Genomic DNA, 23,864 nt, shown 5'->3' with positions numbered 1-23,864 from the left:
ATAGGCTGATGAGGTCATGGTGGGGGCCTTTAAAGGGAAAAGGTAAGCCCCATGTTTAGATCACATAAATCTGTAATTATCCTTTAACTATATTACAGGGGAAGTAATCTCATTATAGACAGAATACACAGTTTAATCACTTATCTTGGTTTAGAGGTATTGGGTCAGGCGGTGGAGTAGAGCGGCATGGATCAGAGACACAGAGAGAGAAAGGAGGGGGGGGGGAGAGAGAAAGAAAGGAAAAAGTGGGGGGAGTAGTCTGCTCTATGGAGAAACACCTGCCTTGAACCCCAATGCCCATTATCCCCAACCTCCAGAACACACACACACACACACACACACACACACACTCCGTAGTTCAGATGTCAGCCCCTAACCCCTACCAGACTCCAAAAGTCAAATAGCAAGAGGACAGCTGACTGACAGACAGAGGGGGATTAGTCACAACGAATCACATGCTTGCACGCACACACACCCTGTCTCTTCCTCTGTCTCACACACACACACACAATTAAGATAACGTCTCCTCTGTAATCACCTGCCTCCACATCAAACCCAGACAGTGCTCCTCCAACTCAGCAGTGGCGGCGTCGAATGTTCACACACACACACACTAGATATATCCAAAAGAAATGCACATAAACATCCACTCACCCACATACCCATCCACACTGTTAATGCTTTTATAAAAAATGTGTGCATGCTTGCATTACTACTCTGCCCACACATAGATACACACACACACTCTACCCAAACACACACACACACACACACACACACACACACAGTGTCTGTCTATCCGGTTAAACCCAACCCAGAGTGTCTGGCAGAGTGCAGACGGCGTGGAGAAGCCGTCTCCTCCAAGGCAACATTAGCCTGGGAGACTGGGCAGAGAAGAAACCCACTCCAGAAGGAAGGGAGGGAGAGAGGGAAGGAGAAAGACAGAAAGAAAGAGGGAGGCAAACAGAGTGTGAGTAAGGGGAAAGAGAGACAACGGGGGAGTGAGGGAGGGAGAGTTTGACAGAAACAGAGAGAGAATCCCTACTCTTTCACTGAATAACTAGAGCGCACGGAGGATTCACATAACAGGGCTATATAAAGAGAGAGAGAGAGAGAGAGAGAGAGAGAGAGAGAGAGAGAGAGAGAGAGAGAGAGAGAGAGAGAAAGAGAGAGAAAGAGTTTGAGAGTTGGGGGACGAATATTTCCCCTGCGCTTAATTCTCTCTCTTGTGGGTTCATTCACTCCGTTTGGCAAACTGTTGTCGTGACAACATAAGGATGGCATATCCATCAAAAATGTACAATGCTTGCTCTAATGTAATTAGCATAAAACACACACACACACACACACACACACACACACACACACACACACACACACACACACACACACAGACAGAGCACACTGAATATTTATGGAGAAAAGTTCAACAACAGTTCCTGCATCATTTCTTTTATTTCCTCTGATCAGACATTGTCAGAAGTGTTGGTTTGGATGGGTACACAACACAAAGATAGTTACATTATTAACATAACACACACAAACACACACACATGCAAACAACAGATGGATGCGCACGCGTGTCCGTGTGTAACAGGATAGTGCAATAGGAAAAACAGAACGGATTGTGGATTGTGAATGTTTTGGATATTTAGACATGTAATGGATTTGGATTGTGACTTATTAGAAAATAGACTATTACTTTACTAGAGGTTGTTGGAGTGAGTGGGGATGGGTGGGGGTGGACAAGTCCAAGTGTGGCTTGTGACAGAGGTGACTGGCTTTGCTTGCAGTGTTGCAGTTCATCTTTACTTTAACTCTGGTGGACCAAGCGGGCCTGCTGGCCTCCTGTCCGTCTCCGCTGTGTCTCCAAGATGGCGGACAGTGGCGCTGCGTTCCTACTGTGACTTGATACTGCTCCTGTGTCACTGAGCTTTTCTCGGTGGGAGAGATAGACAAACTGTGGGTGGGGTTGTGGGGTAGAGGGTAGGAGAGAGGGGTATGTGGGGTGGAGGGGTAGAGAGAGTAAGGAGAAGAGCAGTGGGGCGTCTATTTCTCTCGGGGTGCTGTGTTCCGTGCCTCTGGTTTGGTTCAGGTTCAGGTTCAGGTTCTCCACAGGGTTTGAGGGTGCGTCTTGGTGCTGACTCATTCCTCTCTTCCTCCGTTTCCAGTTGGGTTGGTCTGTCGGTCGGTCGATCATCGGTAATGCCACACAATATAAACTCTCCATGGCTCACTCTTTCTTTCGTCCTCTCTCTCTCTTTAGCACCATTTCTTTAACCCCCGGTCCTCAACTTGTTCTGGAGAGAAAAACAGAAAAGAAAGTGTATTAGAGAGATGGAGAGACATATATAAGTGAGGGAGGAGAGGGGCAAATAAAAAGCGGGGGAGGAAAAAAAAACAAACAGGAGGGAAAGATATTAAAAGTGTCACACAGGAGAGAGGGCCATATTGAGAGAAAAAGACTAAGAATACAATAAAAGGAAAGAAAGGATGGAGAGAGGTAGGGAGGTAGAGAAAGAACCGGAGGGGAGTGGATTTGATGTTAGCGGTAAGTGCGGCCACAAACCCACAGCACATAGCCTCCCTCCCTGTCAATAACCATTTGAACTAGATTATTGCAGCTGATGCCACTGGATGAAAACTGCCTAGGAGGAGAGGTGTGAAAGAGAAAAAAAAAGGTGTAGAGGCAGAAAGGAGGGAAAGAAAGAAGGTAGTAAGACGGACAGAAAGAAAGAACGAAAGAAAGAAATCTCTTCTCCCTCACCGACTGACATAATAATACAGGTGTGGATTAGATAAATCCGTGCCAGTGCCATTCTATGCTGCATTTCTTCAAATGGATCAATCAATCTATTTTCCACACTATTGATCCGCCCATCAAATGATTACAGACAAAAACCTCTCTACTGTACTGTAAAATCCAGGTTAGGACCAGGAATAGACACACTTCTATGCATAGTGGATGAAATCAAAATCACCAATATTAACTGCAACACAATGATTTTTAGATAATATTTTATATTATCTAAAAATAAATGTTGAAATGACAGCTTTGAATTCATTTTGATTCCAGGAGGGGGATAAACTTGCTAAACATGATGAAGAGCACTTGTGACTGAAACAATATTTAATTAATATCAATATTAAAGATGATGTCGGAGCAGTTATGTGAGCGGGCTCCATTTTCATTTTGAAGCTCGCAAACATTTCAGATTTCTGAAGCCTCAAACGGGGATCTGGCTCGGCCCTTTGAGAGTAAAAAGGGGATGGAAGGGTCAGACTAAAAAATGAAGTAGAGACGGGAAAGACAGGGAGCAAGAGGCGGTCATGCGGCAAGAATATGGAATGAAGAGCCAAGCAGCGGCTGGAGAGATCGGCCTCCGCGATAAACTCCTATTCATGGAGAGAGAGAGAGAGAGAGAGAAAGAGAGACTTTATCTGTCCTTCCACTGCCTCTTCCTCACAGTTTGCTATCTGGACCCGTTTAGTGCTGAATGCATTGGAAATGTGACTAGGGATGAAGGGATAGCGGAGGGAGGGAGGAAGGCAGGGAGGGATGGAGAAGGGGCAAAGAGGGCATAAAAGAGTGCGGAGCGGGTCTAAATGTTATCACTGACCGTTGGCGATAAGAGCGCTAATTATCAGCGACAAAGGCAGGGCCGATGACAAGGCCTCTGTCTTGGCTGACTCCTGTTGAGGGGTCAATATTGTGCGGGTGAGATTTGGGGAGTGAGATGACGTCTTGGACAATCCTATCTGGGCCCATTCATGGCGCTGCAGTTTAGTGGCGTTTTAAGTCTTGAGGGGGGAGGATGGAGATTTTGTTGTTTGAAAATTGTCTGGGAGAGGTTATCAAGTGTCCTTCATAGAGAAGGAAAGGGGATGAGCGACGGCTGTTGATGTTTTGACCCCCAGAGGTCAAAGTCATGTCCTTTGACATTCGTCCTCTGTGCGGCTCCCTGCTCTGCTCTGATAAAGCTGTGTAAACATCCTAATCGTGAAACTGCATCAGCTCATATCAATTCTCCCTCCTTCCTTCCCCCTACTTTGTTGGCTGTGTAATTCTGCATATTATTCCTTTAAAGCCTTATCACAGAACTGTTTCTTTTTCACCTAATGACTTTAAAAGCAAGTCTTAGTGAGATAACCGCATACGAACAGGAGTGTGCTGTGATTGCCGCGGGGTGATAAACACAAGCGGATTACCATATCGTCTCCGGCTTGCTTCCTAACAATTTACAAGATCATAACAGCATGCGGATTGTGAACGCACCCTCGCTGAATCTCGACGAGGCTACAGGTAGTTCTCTCTAGCGCAGACACACAGAAATACACCCACACATCCACACAATGAATAAAACATAGTGCCATTTACATGACATATAGCTTAAAATCCGCCTGCATCTGACTTTTAGATCTAATACTAATACCCGCGAGAGTGAGCGAGCGTCGCAAAACTCAGTTTTCCTCGTTTCTGGCAAAACAATGCAATTGTGAAAAAATCTAATAGAAAAGCTCTATGAATGTAAATTGGGCCTTTTTGGGGGCTTTGTATATTGCATATTGCAAAGTGAGAGAGCGGGAGTCAAGTTAATATCAACCTGAGTGACATTACTATTACCATATGTGACTGTGGGAGACAAAGGACAAAAAAACATTTGCACTTGGCAATGAAGGGAGAGAGCGGTCGGGGGGAGGGAGGACAATGGCATCCAACTAGCAGCGGCTAGTCCCTTGGTCTTATTACATTAAAACACACACTCAGACAGCCAGGGGAACGCCTGTGTCAGCAGGTATTATGGAAATAGACCGTAAGGTTTAAACTGGCTATTTAGACTGAGCTTTATGCAGGCGCCAGTAGCCGAGTGGAAATTATATTCTCCTGGCTAAAAGCGAGGAGCCGGCGCATGTAAATGGAAGCAAGCCTGTACGTGTGTGTAGTGAGTGTGTGTGTGTATACTTTAGCAATTCATTTAGACATTTAAAAAGGGAATATCTGCTCTACTGTAGCCAGTGTCTATATCCATAAGACCAATGACAAAATACTACGTCTGCTCTAGCTAACACATACATGGGGCTTCTCTGTAGAGGACACATCTGTTCAACTGAAAGCTACACTACGGGAAATGCTACAACTTACATATCTGTTGTCCATGGTGGTGCACGCACATATTTGCCATCCTTTTTGGAGGGGAAAGAGTGTGTTATTTTGGAGGGGTTTTTAAGATTTGAGTTCAAGTTCATTCTCACGTGCAAAGAATACAGTTGTGCACACATGCAATACACATATACATAATATTCATATACAAAGGAAGTATCAACAAAAAAAACGATATAAATAGGAAAATAAACACTTTTTAAGGAACATCTGGTAAAAGTGCAGCAGATTATGTTGAAGCAAGATGTGACAGATGATAACGGAGGACGCAAATAGCTCAATTCATCGAACAAACACACACACCTGCTTGGCGTTGTTGACACACTGCAGGTATTGGGCCGCTATGTTGGAGCAGTGAAGAGTCTGGCCAGTGTTTTCTCTGTAGCACTTGAGAATCTGGCCCTGCAGGTCTGCACACACAGGATATACCTCATACCGCCTGGAGAGAGGAGAGAGGAGAGAGAGAGGATATGCAGGGGAGAAATAGGGTGAAAAAGAGGGAGGAGAGAAAGGTGGGAGGTAAGGAAGGAAGAGAGACAGAGGGAGGGATGTGCGTTAAAAGAGACATGTAAGGGTGAAAGAAAAAGAATGAGGGAGAAATGCATGAACGAGAAAGAGAAAGGAAAAATGTATAGCACAAGGAGAACAAGGAGGGAAAGACAGGTGGATGCGGAGGGAGAGTGAAAGAATTAGTGACAGAGAAACAAACAGAAAGAGACAAACATTATGGGTTTGAAACATAAGCATATTGGTGGACATTTTTATCCCAAGAGGTACCCAACAGTACCATGGGTGCATACATTTTTAGCATGGGTGGCCTCAGTGGGATTAAAACTCCTAACCCTTGCATTGTTAGTGCCACACTCTGCCCACTGAGCTATACAGGACTCTACTCTGTCTACACCCCCTCCCCTTTCCATCTAAGCCCAGTTTTCTCACTTCCACCACTACTGACAATCCAGTCCCATAACACCCAAAGCTGGGATCAGTGCTAGTGTATTTGCTGGGTGGAGGTCAAAGGTCAATCCACCCTCCACAGCCTGTCGTGATGACCATGCCGATGTGTCTATTACAATTCCTGAACACATCGATGAGAGAGGCCAGGGGGATCTCTGAAGACGGCCTATGAGGACAATGAGAGGCGTCAAATAAAGCTTCCAACATTGGCTTCATCCCCACAGAAATGGCAGATCTATCAGTGCTATGTGATTGGATGTCTGTAACGGAGAAAAAGCTAACTCGGCAAATCGATGTCTGATGCGGAGCAAAAGAAGAAAATAGTGTCATTTTCATCTAGACGAGCAATAAGCCTTCATTGTCCCAATGTGATGATGATGATAATGATGACGACAAAGGTTAAAATGATTATCAAGCCAATTACACTCTCCTGGTAAATCAGACCCATTTCTTTTGTGTCTTACCACTGAAAATCCTTTAAAAAAGCTCCCATGAGCCTCACGGAAGACTGTATTGATTATTCTACAGGGTGCTAGTGAATCCATATTGATTCAGAATGGCTCCCTATAGGTGCCTGATGGTATCAACCATTCGCATACTGGGTAGCTGTCACCTTGGGTTGGTCTAAGTGGCTATTTCAGTCTCTTAGCATCCATGAGGCAGTTGTAGACTCTGAATGCTAATGTGCCTGGTTATAGGCTACACATCACTAGCCTAGCATGCTAAAGTTTGTCCTCAAGCTCTGCTACAGCCTTAGTGCTGCAGTGCTAGCTAGTATGACACAGATGCTAGAATAGCTAATGGTAGATGCTGCACTAACCCTCAGTGTCTCTTTCATTATGTGTATTCCAGAGAGTTTGCATCTTTTTGCCAACCTCAGCAGGGGCTGTATCACCAGCCCCAGTGCTTCGTCCAGTGCTAACTGCTATTGTCAGTCTCTTCACACACACCATAAAAATCCATAAAGACGAGACTTGCACATGCTAGGGCTATTATGCTAATGGTAGTGTCATCCTTTGGTTCACACCAGTGCTCAGGACACTGAGTCTGCCTCACTAAACACGCCTAAATGGGGCTGAGTGTGAATTTGCATGTGTGTGTGAGAGAGATTTTGCCCCTGTCAGCAACTCTGTAAATCTCTGAGGGATATTGGGGGTGCAGCTGAGCCCCTCTAGTCAGAATCAGATGTTTGATTTGCCCCCTGGAGTGAGAAATCACCCTCCTGTTGGTTATAAAGCAGGGGATTGGTCGCACGGGTCATTACCCAGGGTGCAATGCAGCAGGAAGCTGGTGCAGTGGAGATGTGTGCATATGTGCATCACCACATGGTCATATTTGTTAATCCATGGGGATGCCAGAAAAATCTATAGTCCTTGGCAGTGCAGGTCAGTAACAATTTGTGACAACATGAGAGGCACTTTCCCTGCCCTTAACTACCATCGCAGAGCAACACACTTTCCATTATCAGAAATTATGGAAAGTTTTTGCCATTTCAAATGTACAGTTACAATTATTTTCTTTGTTGTTATACTTAAACATTGGCTGATTCCAGCGTAGTCCTGGCTATTTAACATAAACCCCAATTTTTGCCACTTGCTTTGAGCACAGACTGGAACATTATGCTGTTGGGAGCGGAGAAGCTTCTGCATTTGTGGAACCACCGGGGAGAAATCCAGTCATTTGCCTGAAGGCATGACAAGGCCATTGCTCTGCGTCAGGGTATTGAACGATGACAGCAGCGCTAGCAGAAATCGTTGCCATCCCCTTCCTATGGATCCTGGCATTCATTCATTACACCGCCTATGGGCATCTACAGGGACGGGAGGAGCCACATACACCCACTAATTACTTTCTTAAGCGTTAGCGTTAATGCCAGGTGCATCCTGCTGATACAAACCACAGTGTTTATCACCAGTAATGGCCTCTGAGAGAGAGAGAGGGACAGAGAGAGAGAGAGAGGGGAAAGGAGGGAGAGAAAAAGACAGAGAGAGGGAGAAAGAAAGAGAAAATGGATGGGAGAGAAGAGCATTTCTTGATGAGGAACTAGTCAATGGTACTTCTATTTTCGCTTGTTCTCCGGTTCCCTCTGCAGGGAAGGGGCTGAGACAGTGGTTGAGTTAATCACGGAGACAATAACACTGTCACACACACTCGGTGGCGGCACGCAGTGTCCTCCATCATCCATCATTAAGATTAACATTAAGTTCCCACCGCCAACCACACGTAGCTGGTAAGGAAAGACTACCACCTCTCCTCCCTCCCTCCCTGCCTGCCTCCTCAATTTTACATTAGGCGCCCCCATGTCATTTACTAAATCTGACTGCTATGGGGCTATAACAGGATGGTGAGCAGATACAGAAAAGATACTCTGTAATGAATATGTTACAAACAGGGGTGCAGTGAGGGGTAAAGCCACCAAAAGGGTGTACTCTCGCTTTTATATGTGAAATGGAGTTTACCCACATTTTTAAGCAGATACAAAGCTTAATAATATAAATAATATAAATTCATGATAGGTATTATAGCATGTAATATCATGTAAGTTGCTTGAAAATATGGTATTTTCAATAAAACATAAATCAATATTATGTGAAAATAGGTAGCTGTTGTCCTCGTGGTGATAACCAAATACACATATTTTTTCAGTCTGGTCATGGAAATAACCAACTGACATTGTTGCAATAATTTTTAGGCAAGCCCGGGGGGGATTTTGCAGTACTGTATTTATTTCAATTTGCACTGACAACACCTCCCTACATAGCCACAGCGAAGCATTTTACAAGCAGTGTTAAGAACAAGACGAAGATAAGGACGTTCATGTTGAACTCCATATCAAGACTGAAACACACCAGTAGATTCTTCCACTGTGGGAACCATAGAGTACAATGATAAATATAGTCTGAAACAACTATGAATCATCCAGTTCCCATGTAACCTGAGTAGTAAGGCATTCATAGACACGGACGCTCAGTCTCATTCCCATAGGGAGTCAAAAACCTCTTTTTTTAACTGCTGTTAAATGATCTATGGGAAATGAAAATGGGGTGAAGACTGGGGGGATTTTGACATTTTTCACCCCTGGTTGGTTCTGAATGTGAGATCAGAGTTGTGGTTAATTGGCTATGATCTATTTGGGTGAGATACCAGTGGGAGCGGATGGGTCGTGGTTTTACAATGCTCTTTGTTCAGGTCCTAGTGGAGACACCGCTGCTCTTCACCTGTCCTTCATACAGCTGTCACACACACACATCGCTCCACACAGACAGATAAACACACACACTTGCTCATCAATCACACACACGCATACACGCTCATGCACACACAAATTATAGTACAGTAGTATAAATGCACACATGCACAAATCAAATGATTCTTCTTCAGGTTATATAGGTAATATAACCAGTCGCTGCCAATCAAAGTCTCCACCACTACCCCCCTTCTCTCTCTCTCCCTCTTGCTCTTTATCTCACCATCTCTCTCTCTCTCCCTCTCTCCTTCCCTACCTCCCTACCCCAGAGGCTCATGGGATATTTAATAAAATTTCACATAGTGGGAGACACTGAAACAAATAGAGACATCTAGCGAGATACAGTTGGTTATTTGTGTGTGTGTGTGTGTGTGTGTGTGTGTATACTGCACCCCTGTACCTCGGGGGACAATAAATCTCAACAGTCATATAGGGGTCTCGCATCGTGCCATCAGTAGCAGTAAAGGTCTCTATACCAACACCCCCCCCCCCACCTCCTCCCCAAGTCCCCATTGCCTTGATCCACTGATAGGAGCAGCAATGAAAGGGAGGCGTGAGGTTGGTTAAGATATATATATCTACAGTATAGTTTCTAGGCTCTCCCTCATAAATCACATAGAGAGAGAGAGAGAGAAGAAAAGAGGGGAGGGGGGAAGATATGACAGAGGGAGAGGGGCGCTGCATTGAGATGAGATGTTTTATCAGAGAAATAGAGACGGAGACGGCCTCTTTGTGTGCGTATGTTGAAGTATATGAGCATGTTAAGATCGTACGATGGCGCACCTGTAGACACATGTAGCCGAGACAGAGGACAGAAAAGGGAGAGAAGTGGGGAAAAAGGATGCAGGGGGAAGACGGCTATGGAGGGAGAATAATGAGGTGGAGCAGGAGGAGGAGAGAGTAGGACAAGCAGAGGAAGAGCGTCCACCTATACACGAGGTGTTGCTCTCTGCTGACTTGCTTCGTGAAAGTCTTCCTATAGGAGAGAACATAAATAGATAGAGGGTGAAAGGAGGGGCGGAAATGGTACGAGAGGAGAGGGTGAATGTGTCCCATTTAACATGTAATAAAGCAGAACAGATTACCTGCTCGCTCCTTCTCTCCGTCTGTCCCTCTCTCCTCCAGGTGTCCCTATATCATCTAATACAATACAATCCCTTCTTTCAAGCCTTCCACTGCACAAGTCAGCACATTTTGATGGAGGGAACGCAGCCCGATGGCTTTATGGCTACTGCTACATTCTTCAAAGACCATATTGACTGTAAGCTGGGGACCTATTGAGATCGATGTTGGGATCTTCATACAATATGCATGTGCTGTTACCACAGGACTGTGTGGGCCGCAATATCACTCCATTTTTCAAACCAACATATATTGACCATGACTAACACCTGCTGTAACACTGACAGCCACGTAGAGCTATGCGCTAAAATGATGTCCATAGATCTCTGTTAAGGATACACCATGCTTCAATAGTTGAACAAAGTGTGAGACACATCTGGCAACGTGTACGTTCATCTGTCATAATTCCGGTTTCAATATTACTCTGAACAAAGAAAAAGTTATCCAAGAGACACACATACACACACAAAGATGCCCAAACAGATAGACATGCATACAGACACACACATACACACACACACACACACACAAAGGGCATAGGAAGCAGGGGCAACACAGGGGACATGTCCCCTCCAATACTGAAAAGCATTTAATTGTCCCCTGCAAAAAATTAACTGCTCGTTACATGACTCAGCTTAGAGGTCACTGATCCCTAATTTGACTTTTATTGTAAAAGATTTGATAATTATAATAATAATCTAATTAAAGTAAAAGTACTGCCTCCTTCCTCTGACATGGTTCGACCATGTTAGTGGTAATAAATTAGCGTTGGACGAGCGGTAATGAGCAGGTTATGGCTACCACCATGCAAAACAAGAGACATTTTTTTTTGTGTTTTTTAGAAGAGTGCAGAAAACTTAATATGAAGCTGAATGTTAGCGATAAACATTAAGTTTTACCAAGGCAATAGTGTGAGTAGGAGTCAAGCAAGTGCCACTGCCAGACCATCTGTATCCGTCTTTCTTCACACTTGGTTTTAGCACTACCTTACTTTGGCTAGCCACATCACCCACGTATGCAGTAGAAATATGTCAGTGAACTAGCTATTGTTAATGTTAGTCTCTCTAGCTGATGGAGCCGAGCTCTCTCACAGTTTCTATCCTCCACATTAGCAATATAACGGCATGCTTAATTGTTTCTTAATTTATCCTCACAAGGCCAAGATAAAAATGATAGTTGCAGAATCTAACTTCATAGAGAAAGACCTAAAGTTGAAGAGTCAGTGCTCTCAATATACAGTTGTGGCCAAAAATATAGGCACCCTTGCAATTATTTCAAATAACTCTCCTGTTCTTTTATAAATAAGTTGAAAGACCAAATATTTTGGTGTCTACATGTTTATTTCTTTGCTTTGTATTGGAGCAAAACAGAAAAACTGGAAAAAAAAAATTAAATCTTAGGTTTTTCCTCAGAAATCCTAAAATGGCCTGGACAATATTACCGGCACCTTTTAGAAAGTGTTAGAAATCATCTGATTTTAGTCAGGTGATTCTCATTTACTGTGGAATTGAACTCACCTGTGGTGACTTGCAGATGCCTACAATATAAAAAACACTAATTTAACCACTTGAATATAGAAAAGAGCTCATACTGCTGTGTTGTGTCACTCTTTGTACAACAATGAGCGTGGATAAAAGAAAGAAGACCAGAGAATTGTCTGAGCAGGTCAGACACAAAATTATAACCAAGCACAAACAATCTCAAGGCTACAAGTCCATCTCCAGAGACTTGGGAGTTCCTGTATCCACAGTGTGCAATGTAATCAGAAAGTTTAAGGCCCATGGAACTGTAGCCAACCTCCCAGGACGTGGCCGCAAAAGAAAACTTGATCGAAGATCACAGAGGAGGATTTCTAGAATGGTGGAGAAAGAACCTCGATTAACTGCCAAACACATTCAAGCTGACCTTCAGGCACAGGGTACAGTGGTTTCAACCCGCACCATCCGTCGCCAACTCAATGAAAGAGGGCTATATGGTAGGAGGCCCAGAAGGACCCCATTTCTGAAAGAGAGACACAAGAAAGCTAGACTGGATTTTGCCAGAACACACCTGGACAAGCCAAAGTCCTTCTGGGAGAATGTTCTGTGGACAGATGAGACCAAAGTAGAACTTTTTGGTAGAGCACGTCACCTCTATGTTTACAGAAAACCAGGTGAAGCGTTCAAAGAAAAGAACACCTTCCCCACAGTCAAACATGGAGGTGGTTCACTGATGTTTTGGGGTTGCTTTGCTGCTTCTGGTACTGGGTGCCTTGCATGTGTGCCTGGCATCATGAAATCAGGAGATTATCAGGGCATTTTGCAGCGCAATGTTGAAAGAAGTGTCAGAGAGTTGAGTCTTCGTCGAAGGTCATGGGTTTTCCAGCATGACAATGACCCAAAACACACTTCAAAAAGCACCAAGGACTGGATCAAGAAAAAACACTGGACTGTCCTGGAGTGGCCAGCAATGAGTCCAGATCTAAATCCCATTGAAAACCTGTGGAGAGATCTGAAAGTAGCTGTTGGGAGAAGGAACCCTTCCAATGTGCGAGAACTGGAGCAGTTTGCACAAGAAGAGTGGGCCAAATTGCCAGTAGAGAGTTGCCAGAAGCTAATACATGGTTATAGGAAGCGCTTGACCGAAGTTATTTTGAACAAAGGCTGTGCTACCAAATATTAAGTCTAGGGTGTCAGTAATTTTGTCAGTGCCATTTTTATTCATTTTTGGATTTACAAGGATGTATTAAGTTCTAATTCAAAAACAAGAGATTTGTAATATTGACCATGAAATTAAAATAATGCTTGAACCATTTTTTTTTATCAGTTTCAAGATTTTTCAGATAAAATTGTGAGATATTTGAAGTAATTGCAAGGGTGCCTATGTTTTTGGCCACAACTGTATGTAGGACAGACACCACTGCATCCTCGCTCCAATGAAACCAGAGAGAGGGAGAGAGGATGTAAGAAGCCAGGTAAAATAGTGTGAACTGCTTGTCCCGATTCCAGGCATTAGATGTTCAATATCAATCATCTTCCACCTCCAAGATCTAGAACAAATGTTATGTGTTGGCTCAATGCAGGACAGAGAGAGCTTCCTCCTCACCCCAATGAAACTAGAGATGGACCGAGACAGGGAAAGAGTATACAAGACATCAGGTAAAATAGTGTGATCAAAATTTATATCATTCTACCAAGTTTCTATTCATAATAATCCGATTTGATCAGATTTCTCTTTCTCACACACACACGCCAATGTTTGTCTCCCTCAATCACTAACTCCTTCCTATGCCCTTGTATACACAAAAACAAAGACCCATACACAAACATATACACAAAAAAAACACATACAAAAACCCCAACCCACCCACCCACCCACACACAGACAAACAACACATAGCTACATCGATAGATAGTATGGATTACCCAAGCCTACCACCAGATTAAGTTCCAAATCACTACGTTGTCTATTTATCATCATTTGGGTCCACTTAGGGGTTAATAGGGTTAAGGGTTGGACGCCGGTTCTCCCTTAAAAAGCTCTCATGTTTTCTCTAGTTAAGACAGGCGTCAGTACCGAGGGGGGTAAATAAATACAAATGATCCAGTTAAGGAGAAAAATGAGACACATTTCGCTCACGCCGCTTCTTAAAAGTAGACCTGAGTGACCCCCCGCAGTGAAATCCATCAGCATAGATAAAAGATGGAATGAGAGAGAGGGAGGATGGGGCAGAAAGAGATAAAGAATCAAGAATGGCGTGAGACATAAAGGATTGTAAGAGAATAGAGAGAGAGAGAGACAGAGACACAGACAGAGATGGAGTACGCGAGTGAGAGAGGCAGACAAAAACAGACAATGAGAAAAAGGGAGTGAGCGAGAGAATGGAAAATAAAGACAGAAAACACTGGTCCTAAGTGAGCAGCGAGGGAGACAAAGAAGGATGAGCGGGTGAGAGTGAAGAGAAAAGGGAGTGTGTGTCCTCGCTGACCTGCCTTCACACACACTCACACAAGGATCTCCGGTCTCTGTGGCCTCAAACAGAAGAAACTCTTGAGATAAACCCAGAGAATTACACATATATATTTTTGACTGTTGCCAGCTGAAAGAGGTACATTGGTTCAGTACTAGGGATCAATATTTGAGACGTGCGGTGCCTTGCAAGCATGCGACGTTCATAAAAAACTGGGAGTGGGGGTGCTTTGTGATTGGCAAAGGCACATACAGTACCATGCACTCTGGACATCACAAGTTTGAGTCCAGCTGTTGCTGTATGTCAGTTCCTTTCTCTCCCATCATTCATGTCTCTCTGCTGTATACTATATTAAAAGAAAAACATATAAAATAATAAAAGAAAGCAATAAAAACTGTGAGTGGGTTTCCCAACCATTTGCAAAGCAATAAAGGCACTAAATCAGCCACTAAAAGGCTGTGTGTGTGTGTGTGTGTGTGTGTGTGTGTGTATCCATGCTGGTCCCAAGATGTGCGTGTGCTTTTTACAGCCAGCACAGCGAAGCTCTTAAGGCCGAGAGAAGAGCTTTTAAAGCGGTTATTGACTTCTGTCTCCTCAGCTGACCACCATCTTGTCCCTGTTTCCAAGTTGCCTAGCTACGGCGTTCTGGTTTGCCCTCACCTGACAGAGGAGTCAAAGCGCTGCTCAGTCTGTCCTGCCTCGTTCCTTCAGAGGAAATCAGCTCCCCTTAGAGCAGTGAGGTTGGTATACAATGCTGAAATATACTGAAGTACTGGGCGATAACATGATGACATGAATGTTACCATTCATTTAATTCCTCATATCGTCATTCTTAATAATTAAAAGGTGCTGCATGCAGCATTTTAACATCAGTAAATCATTACTACATTAAATTTGAGACATTAGTACAATTATTGTAAACAAACAAGACCATCACTAAGAAAATTGGTAGCCTCTACACTGCATTTTACGCTGTGTGTCAGCAGATTGGATTTCACAGGAAATATGCTGGTTTGCTTTGTGGCACAAAGGGAAATTGCTTTATGGCACAAAACAGGTAGAGGGCAAATGGAGCCAAAGCTGCCAGAGTTTCTTGCAAAGGCAGATAGAGGAAGGAGTGAAAGGCTGATGGACAAATCACTTCCAGCATATTTATCCTCCTCAGTAAAACGCATGCAGAGCGACACCAGGGAGGGGGAAGGGGGACAAGGACCAACAACTCTTTGTGACAGGGATCAAACGGTTTATGGGAAATGTGGGAAATCTGGTCTTACTCTTGAGGAACACTAGCAGTAAGAATAACCTTCCACTGGCATGAGATCCAGGCTACCAATCAACTCGATCATGGTCTCATTTGTTTATTGTAATTATACCAAGGTATCACAATTAATTTGACAATGACATATTGATGTTTACAATGCTACACGCAGCACCTCTGATGAAGAACATGTAAATTGTTAAGTAGCCTGTTGGTAACTCCATGTTGTTCTATATGTTGATTTAGATGAATTAATGAATAGGATGAGGCTCTGTAAAAGATCACCTGCTAAATGTTTATGGTTAAAGGTGGTGGATGGAGGGATGGGTGAGGAGGTTAAGAAGAAGAACGAGTGAGAGTCTCATCTCTATAGGAGGGGAGGAGAAGACAAACTGTCAGGAGTGGCCTTTTGACCAAGACAGCATACAACACCGGCATTATGAAGAAAAACAACGAGCAATTTACGTATATTCCGCAAGTTTTTCTCCCCACCCCCTCTTCTTACCTTTGTGTGTATGTGTGTGGAGAGAGGAGGCGAGGACTGAGGCTGATGTTATTGTCAACTGGATTAAATTAAAAAAAGATTTATTCAAAAGAGCAAAAAAATAAACAACAGACAAAAGGAGTGAGTGTGTAGCCGGAGGGAGGAGAGGAGTGACAGGGAAGTGACAGACTGAAATGAGATTTCATTCTCTCTGGCCACTGGAAGGATCAGGGACCTGAAATGCTGGGCTTGTACGCTCGCACGCACACAGACACACACACACACACACACACACACACACACAAATACCTTGCCTTTTTTGATCTTATGACAAATGTCACAACCAAGGCAAAACTCTTGGAGGGGTCCAAGTTTTAGAGAGCGCAGAGGGGGGATTGAGAGATTAGGAGGAGAGGGCTCAATCCTCAGCATTAGAAGGCATTGTCAGACCCACCTATTCACCACTTTGTGATGTCCCAGTCCAATCCTCAACTCCGCAGGGGATCCAGGACAAACACGGAGTGACCATCTTCAACAAAGAAGCCCAAAGCCGCGGCAAAGGTTACCACTGACAGGAGGCTTAGGACTACGCTACCGTTTTTTCTTTCCCCTCTTCCTTCTTTCGCATAATCTTACATCTATCATTCTCCTCCATGCCTGTCAGCTTGCATTTCAAGCTAAAGCCCCACTGGGTCACTGCAGCCCGTCGAGACGCTACACACACACACACACACACACTCTCTCATGCAGCATGTGCACGTATGCGTGTATACACGGGCACTCTTCAATGAATGCACGCTCACATACAAAAGCAGATACGCAGATACCCTCTCACTCTTACATACATGTGGTGCAGTAAAGGTCATACATTCAGTGCTGGACAGTGTGATATTGCATCAGAGTTGGATAAACAACTAGTGGTGAAAGTGGCAGCATATAAATCAGGAGCAGAGAGAGATAGCCTCCTTTCCACGGCCAACTGGGAACTCTTATCTGCAGTCAGTGTCACAAGGAGGATGAATAAAAGCTTGGTTCCTCTGTGTGTGTGTGTGTGTGTGTGTGTCTAACATACTGTGTTATTACATTATCTGTTACATGTAGTGTACATTTATATATTGAAGAACCGTACACCATAGGCTAGAAGCATTGAATCAAAGCGTCTCCTGTCTTCATGGGCCACTGGATACCATGCAGTTTATGATTCAGAGCAACAATTGGAGGCAATATACTGTCGAGAACAGAATTTATTCATGCTTTTATTCCTCAAATCCCATGTTATTCAGATTGATTTTATCTCAAGTGTTATCTTAAGCATTTCATATGCTCGCTCCAGACAATATTGCTCAGGTGCCCATCATTTTGTGGAAAAAACATAAGTGTTTGGTTGCCATGGCTCCAACTTAAGGTCGCCTGAGGTAGGAATGACAAAAACTGAGAAGTAAGGTTTCATTCAATATGTGTAACTATGGGTTTATGTGTAGAAATATACGTGTGAGCAAGTGTGAATGGATGTAGTGTGTGTATGTCTTTCTCTATATGTGTGAGAGTTTCTCTGTGTTTCTCCATGTTTGTGTGTGCATGTGTGTGTGTGCATGTGTTTGTGTGTGTGTGTGTGCGGATGTAATGAGGTCACAGTGATGCAGTAGCGTTCCGGTTGGGAGAGCTCCATCATTCTCAGAGAACTCTGGCGGGAATACTGCAGGAGAACGGCAGGGAGCAGCTGCACCGCACACCTACGCAAACAACCACAGCACACATACACAAACTCACATGGCACACACACACCCTTCTCTCCCCTGAGTACCTACCTCTAACACTTTATTTTCCCTTTCAACATTTTCAAGGAAAACGTCCACACTGTACCACTGCAATGAATGGAACGTATCGTGTGATGCATGTTGGCTACCTGCTGAAACATACAGTATCACCGATTTCTAAATTGGAATGGATGGCTCCTTTAAATAATCTAAAATATAAGATAGTTTTGATTTGTTTTGATTGTTGTGGCTGTACTATTATTCTAAAATGTGAAAAATAGTAAAAATAAAGAAAAATGTGTGTGTCCAAACTTTTGACTGTAGTGTATAAACAACAGATACATTACAGATATTATAACAGAAATAACTAACTATATATAATAATGACTAACCCCCTTCTGGTCCCACGCATCTCCTCCTAGACTATAATAAACTGTAGCCTAATATCAACCTTATCAATGACACTAATCAGACTCACAGTAAGAGTATCATCACTCTCTTTACATTGGCACTGACATGAGCCCAGAGTGGGGAAATGAAGACATTCTAATAAGAGAAAGAAGACACATCCCACACGTTATAAGAGCCCCACATTATCATATCAAACCCATGTTAATTCTATCAAGTATGGATACAGCCCTGTCTGCCTTTTTTTTTTTTTTATCTCCGGAGGGCATTTTCAACTTTGAGGAAATCAAAAGCCTGTGTGAGACAAAATATCTCCCCTTATTATTCAACAGAGGCCACAGATAGGATCTTATCTCCGTAGGCTCTCTGTCATATGTGAGAGAGAGAGAGAGAGTGAGAGAGAGAGAGAGAGTGTCAGAGAGAGAGAGTGAGAGAGAGAGAGAGAGTGTCAGAGAGAGAGAGTGAGAGAGAGAGAGAGAGAGAGAGAGAGAGAGAGAGAGCAACAGCAAATATCCATTGGGAAAGGCAGTAGCGACCTTTGAGGACAGGCAATGAGGTTTCGGTGTAGGTGTAGACAAATACTGTACCTGGAGAAACCATACACACACACACACACACACTTGAGCACACACCATGTTCAAAATAAGATGGTCAACATATCAGTGTACACAAACATACACTAGCAAACATGAGATCACACACACCAGCAGACATAAGGATGGCACCAAACACGCCCTGTGAAACCCAATTATCTTCCGTTCAGATCCCTCTTTGCCTCCCTGCCCCTGTCTTGTAACACCAGACTTTCCCGCCATTTCATTAGCACACACACACACACACATACACACCCTCCTCCTTTACCTATCCACCATTCTAATCCAATCACAACCCTGCTAATGCACCTCCCATAATCCAATCAACCAATCACGACTCTTCGTGCAAAGTCCAGTGTCACATGACTACCCGCACGTTAGCCCAATGTTCTCTTGCAGTTAGCGCTGTCATTTTGCACTAATGTTATTCCAGTGTATTTTTTCCTTTAATGTGATTTGGGAAGTCTCAGCTCCAGCTTCCTCGAGTCTAGCGCTAAACCCCGGTGGGCTAGGCTAATCAGTTTCCAGCATTTCTGAGGGAGACAATGATCCCAGCGTTAGCGCCGGCTAATGACAAGCTAACACAATTAGCCTAGCCTCCCTAGAGGAGAGCTCAGAGCCAGGCCCCACCTCCTGCGGGCTCCTCATCCACTTTCCCTACATTACTATGGAGCCTAATGGCCTCTTATTAAGAAGACAGATGGAACACGGATGGGAAGGGATTCTGCATCTTCTTGAGTTACATATATGTGTCGGATATGTGCTACATCCATGACAGCTTGGATGTTTAATATTACCTCCTCTAATAGCTGTGATGGAATAATCTTTCCTTTCACTGCAAGGTGTGCTGGAGACAGACTTGGCTCCTGTATAGCTCAATGGGTAGAGAATGGCATTAACACTGCCAGGGTTAGGGGTTGGATTCCAATTGCTAAAGATGCATGCTAAAAATGTATGCACTCATGGTACTGTAAGACGCTCTGGATAAAAGTGGTCACCAAATGACAAGAGTTAATATCTTGATATGTTAAATAGTATTTGTCTGTAAATTTAGTGTACCAGATGGGTGGGTTTGCAACATAAGACAATCATCTAACACTTTCTGAATTATCCTGATGCGGTAAACACAACCGATCTGCTTGTCCAAGTAGATTGAGAACAAACGCTACCAATTATTTGCAAATACTGTTTGACCCACATCTGGTTGGAGAGTCAGTGTCACCGAGTAAATGATGCTCTTGTAATACTGTTCAATTCAGAGAGCACAAGGACAGCCCAGCTTTTGACCTATGTGTTGTCAACATGCCCATGTGAGGCTATCAGTGAACCACATCATCAACATGAGCTAATGGGCCAGGCTAATGTGGTTCTGATTGAAAGGCATAGGTTAGCATGCGGCTAACATAATTTGATGATGCATTCACTGGTTCAAATGGACTTTTAGCGCTCTGACATGATGTAAAAACTGTAAGGCTTTATATGAATATATGGCTTCATTGTAGTGCACATTTAGACATGAAGCTCACCAAACGCAAACACCTGTATATGCTATTATGAAAAAGAAAGACTTTTGTAAATGAACAACTTCTTTTTTTTTTTTTACACAAAAGAAAAATGCTGAAAATTCTCTTTTGTTGAACTGCAGTGGAGGTTTTTCTGAATAATAGCAGTTTATAAAAGTGCTGCTATCTCAAGTCTTTGAACAACCTTGGTCAACCGTGTCTGAACTTACTTGAACTTGGCATTGACTTGGTCCGCAGCCTTATGGTAGTTCTCTGTGGTGACCTTGTAGAATTGTGCACTCTGGAAAGAGAGACACACAGAAAGAGAGAAAAATAGTCAGCGACTGAGAGAAATGCATCACAATCAGATTTTAATCTCTTCCATAAAACAGGTAAGTACATCCAATTTGTTCACATCTTCCCTCTCTCCAGGTTGAAGCTATTTGGGCATATGGAAACATTCCAGCTGAATGACGCCTCTTTCCCCTTTGATATAGATCTCATATAGGCCTACCTACAGTGGAGCCAAGCCTACATCGCCCTGCCCCATCTCCCAAACGATTATTTATGAAATGGGTGTACCATTGTTGAGCAAAACATACTTGGTGTGTATGTGGCTTGTAAGTGGGGTGTATGCCATGGAGTGTTTGTGGGTAAGAAGGTTGTATGGGCTGTATATGTTTGTGTAGGCGTGTGTGTGCACATGTGCATGGCGGGCATATGTTTTCTCTCTATGTGAGTGTGTGTGTATGCAGTGTGTGTGTGTGTGTGTTTGTGCTTATCCCCTCGCAAAAGACTGCTGTAATAACAGACAGCAATCCTGTAAGGTCAGTGGGTCGCTAGTCAACAACCTACAGAGCAGCAGTCATAACCCCCTGGTGACCCATAGCAAACGAACCCACAGCAGGACCACTCAACCTGAATTACCTCCTCAAACACGGCTGTATAACCCAGCCCCTGCACCATTTATACTACTCTAGGAAGATATGTTTTGTCGGCCCTCAGTGGCTGTTATGCACATTTATGATCAAATGGTGAGAAGCTGTAAAGTATGATGGATAGCTTGATTGAGAGTAGTGGCATGAGGTTTAATCCACGGGCAAAAAATGGCATAACAGTTGGCTACAAAAGTCTTACTGTGGAAGACTCCACATAAAGAAGACAGTGATAGCAAACAAAATAAATATATTATCTACTACATTAGACAGATTGGACTTCCGTTGCCGAAACACAGTCTGTCCAGTACTGTATGCTATAGTGCTGGGCCTCGTTTCCCAAAAGCATCTTAAGGCTAAGATGTTCGTAGTATCCATCTTACGAAGCCTCTTTAGTTTGTGAGGTGTTTCCTAAGAGTTGCTTTGAGAAACGCGTGAAGGTAATGAACGCACCTTCGTAGGATCACGCTTAAAAACACTCTTTACCTCTGAGAGTGATCGTTATTGCGAAATGAGGCCTGATCTAGATTGTTCTCACATTAAAATTTCACACATTCAGAAGAGGGCTAACCTTACTTTAGCCCAGAGCTACTGTAGCTGGCCCTGCTCTGGAGAAGTGTTAACCCAGACTTTTCAGGGTTAACAATGGAATACTAAAACTTAGCTGTAGGCTAACGGATGCAGTGTAAAAATAAGATAAATTATCCCTGGGCTACCTCTTAGCCAAGGCCTGAGGTTAACCCTTGGCTAAGAATTTGCACTGCGGAAAGCACACTGAATCACTGACCAGGTAACCTACGAACAGCTCATCCACTGTAAACCAAACACTTAACTAATTCTGCGTCAATTACTGCTATACTAGATCCTATAAATCCGGGCTGTGGTGTCCGGTCCTATCTGCTCTGACTTCACCTCCTAGTAGGAAGGACATTCATCATAGTTCAGATTAGATCAATAGGAATGAACAGAGCTGCTGAGGAGATCAATAGCCATGTGTTATAGAGCTATAAGGAGATGGGACATGACAATGCTGACAGAGGGTCTGATAGCGATTTGAGGATTTCTCTTCATTTGGACTGACATTTATAATTGTCCCTCAGGCCAATAGTAATTTGTATGTAAAATAAACGAGAAGAGTGCACCCATTTAAGAGTTAACTTGCAAACACACACAGTGTGTGTGCCCTCTTGGCCTTGAATCAAGTGGTTTTCAGTGTAGGTAAAAAGAAACGGTTAAGAACGAAAAAAGACTAAAAAGACAGATTTTTGGGATTGCTAAAGAAGCAAGAGTCAGAGTTCTCCTGGGTGTTGAGATTGAGCCATTGGAAGAAAGAACGAGAGAGCGAGAGAGAGAGAGAGAGAGAGAGAGAGAGAGAGAGAGAGAGAGAGAGAGAGAACGAGTTAGAGTTGTGTCTGTCTAGAATACTAAGTGTAAGGTAATAATACCTGCCTAAATGGCAGAGCTGGCACTAATCAGCACTCTAATCCGCCTGGGAGCACAAAAGGCCACGCGTGACAGTGATTGCAGGACCTGCCACAATACACACAAAATCACGCATGCACACACACACATATACACAGCGTGGGCACACACCTGCATACACACTGTCAAATACATCCACACCTATCCTCGTGGCTAGATAGATATATTGACGCACACACAAACACACACACACAAAAATAAAAACACACTCAACATTCACACTCACTCACTCACTCGCTCACCACCGGACAGAGTAATTTGTGGGGCTATTGTGTGTGATTACTGAGTGGTCTCAAATTGTGATTTCCTGCTGTTCCCCAAACTGATTTAGAGAGTAGCCCTGACCTTTTATTAGCCCAGAGAAGAGAGACCACACTTGGCTGAAAACACTACTCGCTCGCCCAAAAATAAATTCTACTTAGGGGCTGCAAAGCACAGCAACCTTGATATAAGTTTGATGAATATATGTTCTTTGATTAGTGCCAAGCAATTCTTTCTCATTGGATGAACAGCATTGTCTAGCTACAGGAACCCAGTACTGTCTATACTCCCATATGCAATCACATAGGCACCTCTTCAGGAATAAAATATAGTGCTTCCGTTCATTTTTCTCTTATTTACTCTATTTGCTTTCCACTTGGTTTTTAGCTCATCTGGAGCCAAACAAAAATGCTGGTGGGGGGTGTCATAGACAAATGAAGTCATTATTGCTAATGCACTCCAGCGATATGGAGAAGATATAAGCTGCACCCAGACACAGGCTCCAGCTCAATTTAGAGAAAAAATTCCCAATTTTTAATGAGTAAAACAAATAACTCCCCATACTGATGGCTTCTCTCTCTTATCTGCTGCTGAGCAGGAGGGCCGAAATGGGGAGAAACCCCACCACGGCTGACATTACGGTTCTGCAGTGTTAGTGAAAATGAGTGTTACCATGTGACACACTGTAACTGGCCCACAAGGAGAGCAAAGGGGCTGCTACATTATTATTAAGCCTATCCTGCAGAGA

The 23,864-nt window shown here is 43.6% G+C and overlaps 1 protein-coding gene across 3 annotated transcripts in view; it reads right to left on the bottom strand.

Moving 5' to 3' along the window:
- Positions 1-1,443: 1,443 nt before the first annotated feature.
- chchd3a (coiled-coil-helix-coiled-coil-helix domain containing 3a) overlaps positions 1,444-23,864 on the bottom strand; it is a 75,388-nt gene continuing 52,967 nt past the window's right edge. For all 3 annotated transcript variants that reach the window (XM_078282029.1, XM_078282030.1, XM_078282031.1), the window contains 3 exons: positions 20,669-20,739; positions 5,465-5,600; positions 1,444-2,300 (listed from right to left, as the gene is read on the bottom strand). In XM_078282029.1, the coding sequence (XP_078138155.1) occupies positions 2,277-2,300; positions 5,465-5,600; positions 20,669-20,739 (231 nt within the window). In that variant the 3' untranslated portion in view covers positions 1,444-2,276. The remainder of the gene's footprint in view (positions 2,301-5,464; positions 5,601-20,668; positions 20,740-23,864) is intronic.

This window comes from Centroberyx gerrardi, chromosome 24 (assembly GCF_048128805.1).
Source record: "Centroberyx gerrardi isolate f3 chromosome 24, fCenGer3.hap1.cur.20231027, whole genome shotgun sequence".
Classification (NCBI taxonomy): Eukaryota; Metazoa; Chordata; class Actinopteri; order Beryciformes; family Berycidae; genus Centroberyx; species Centroberyx gerrardi.
This window is presented reverse-complemented; position numbering and strand designations above follow the sequence as displayed.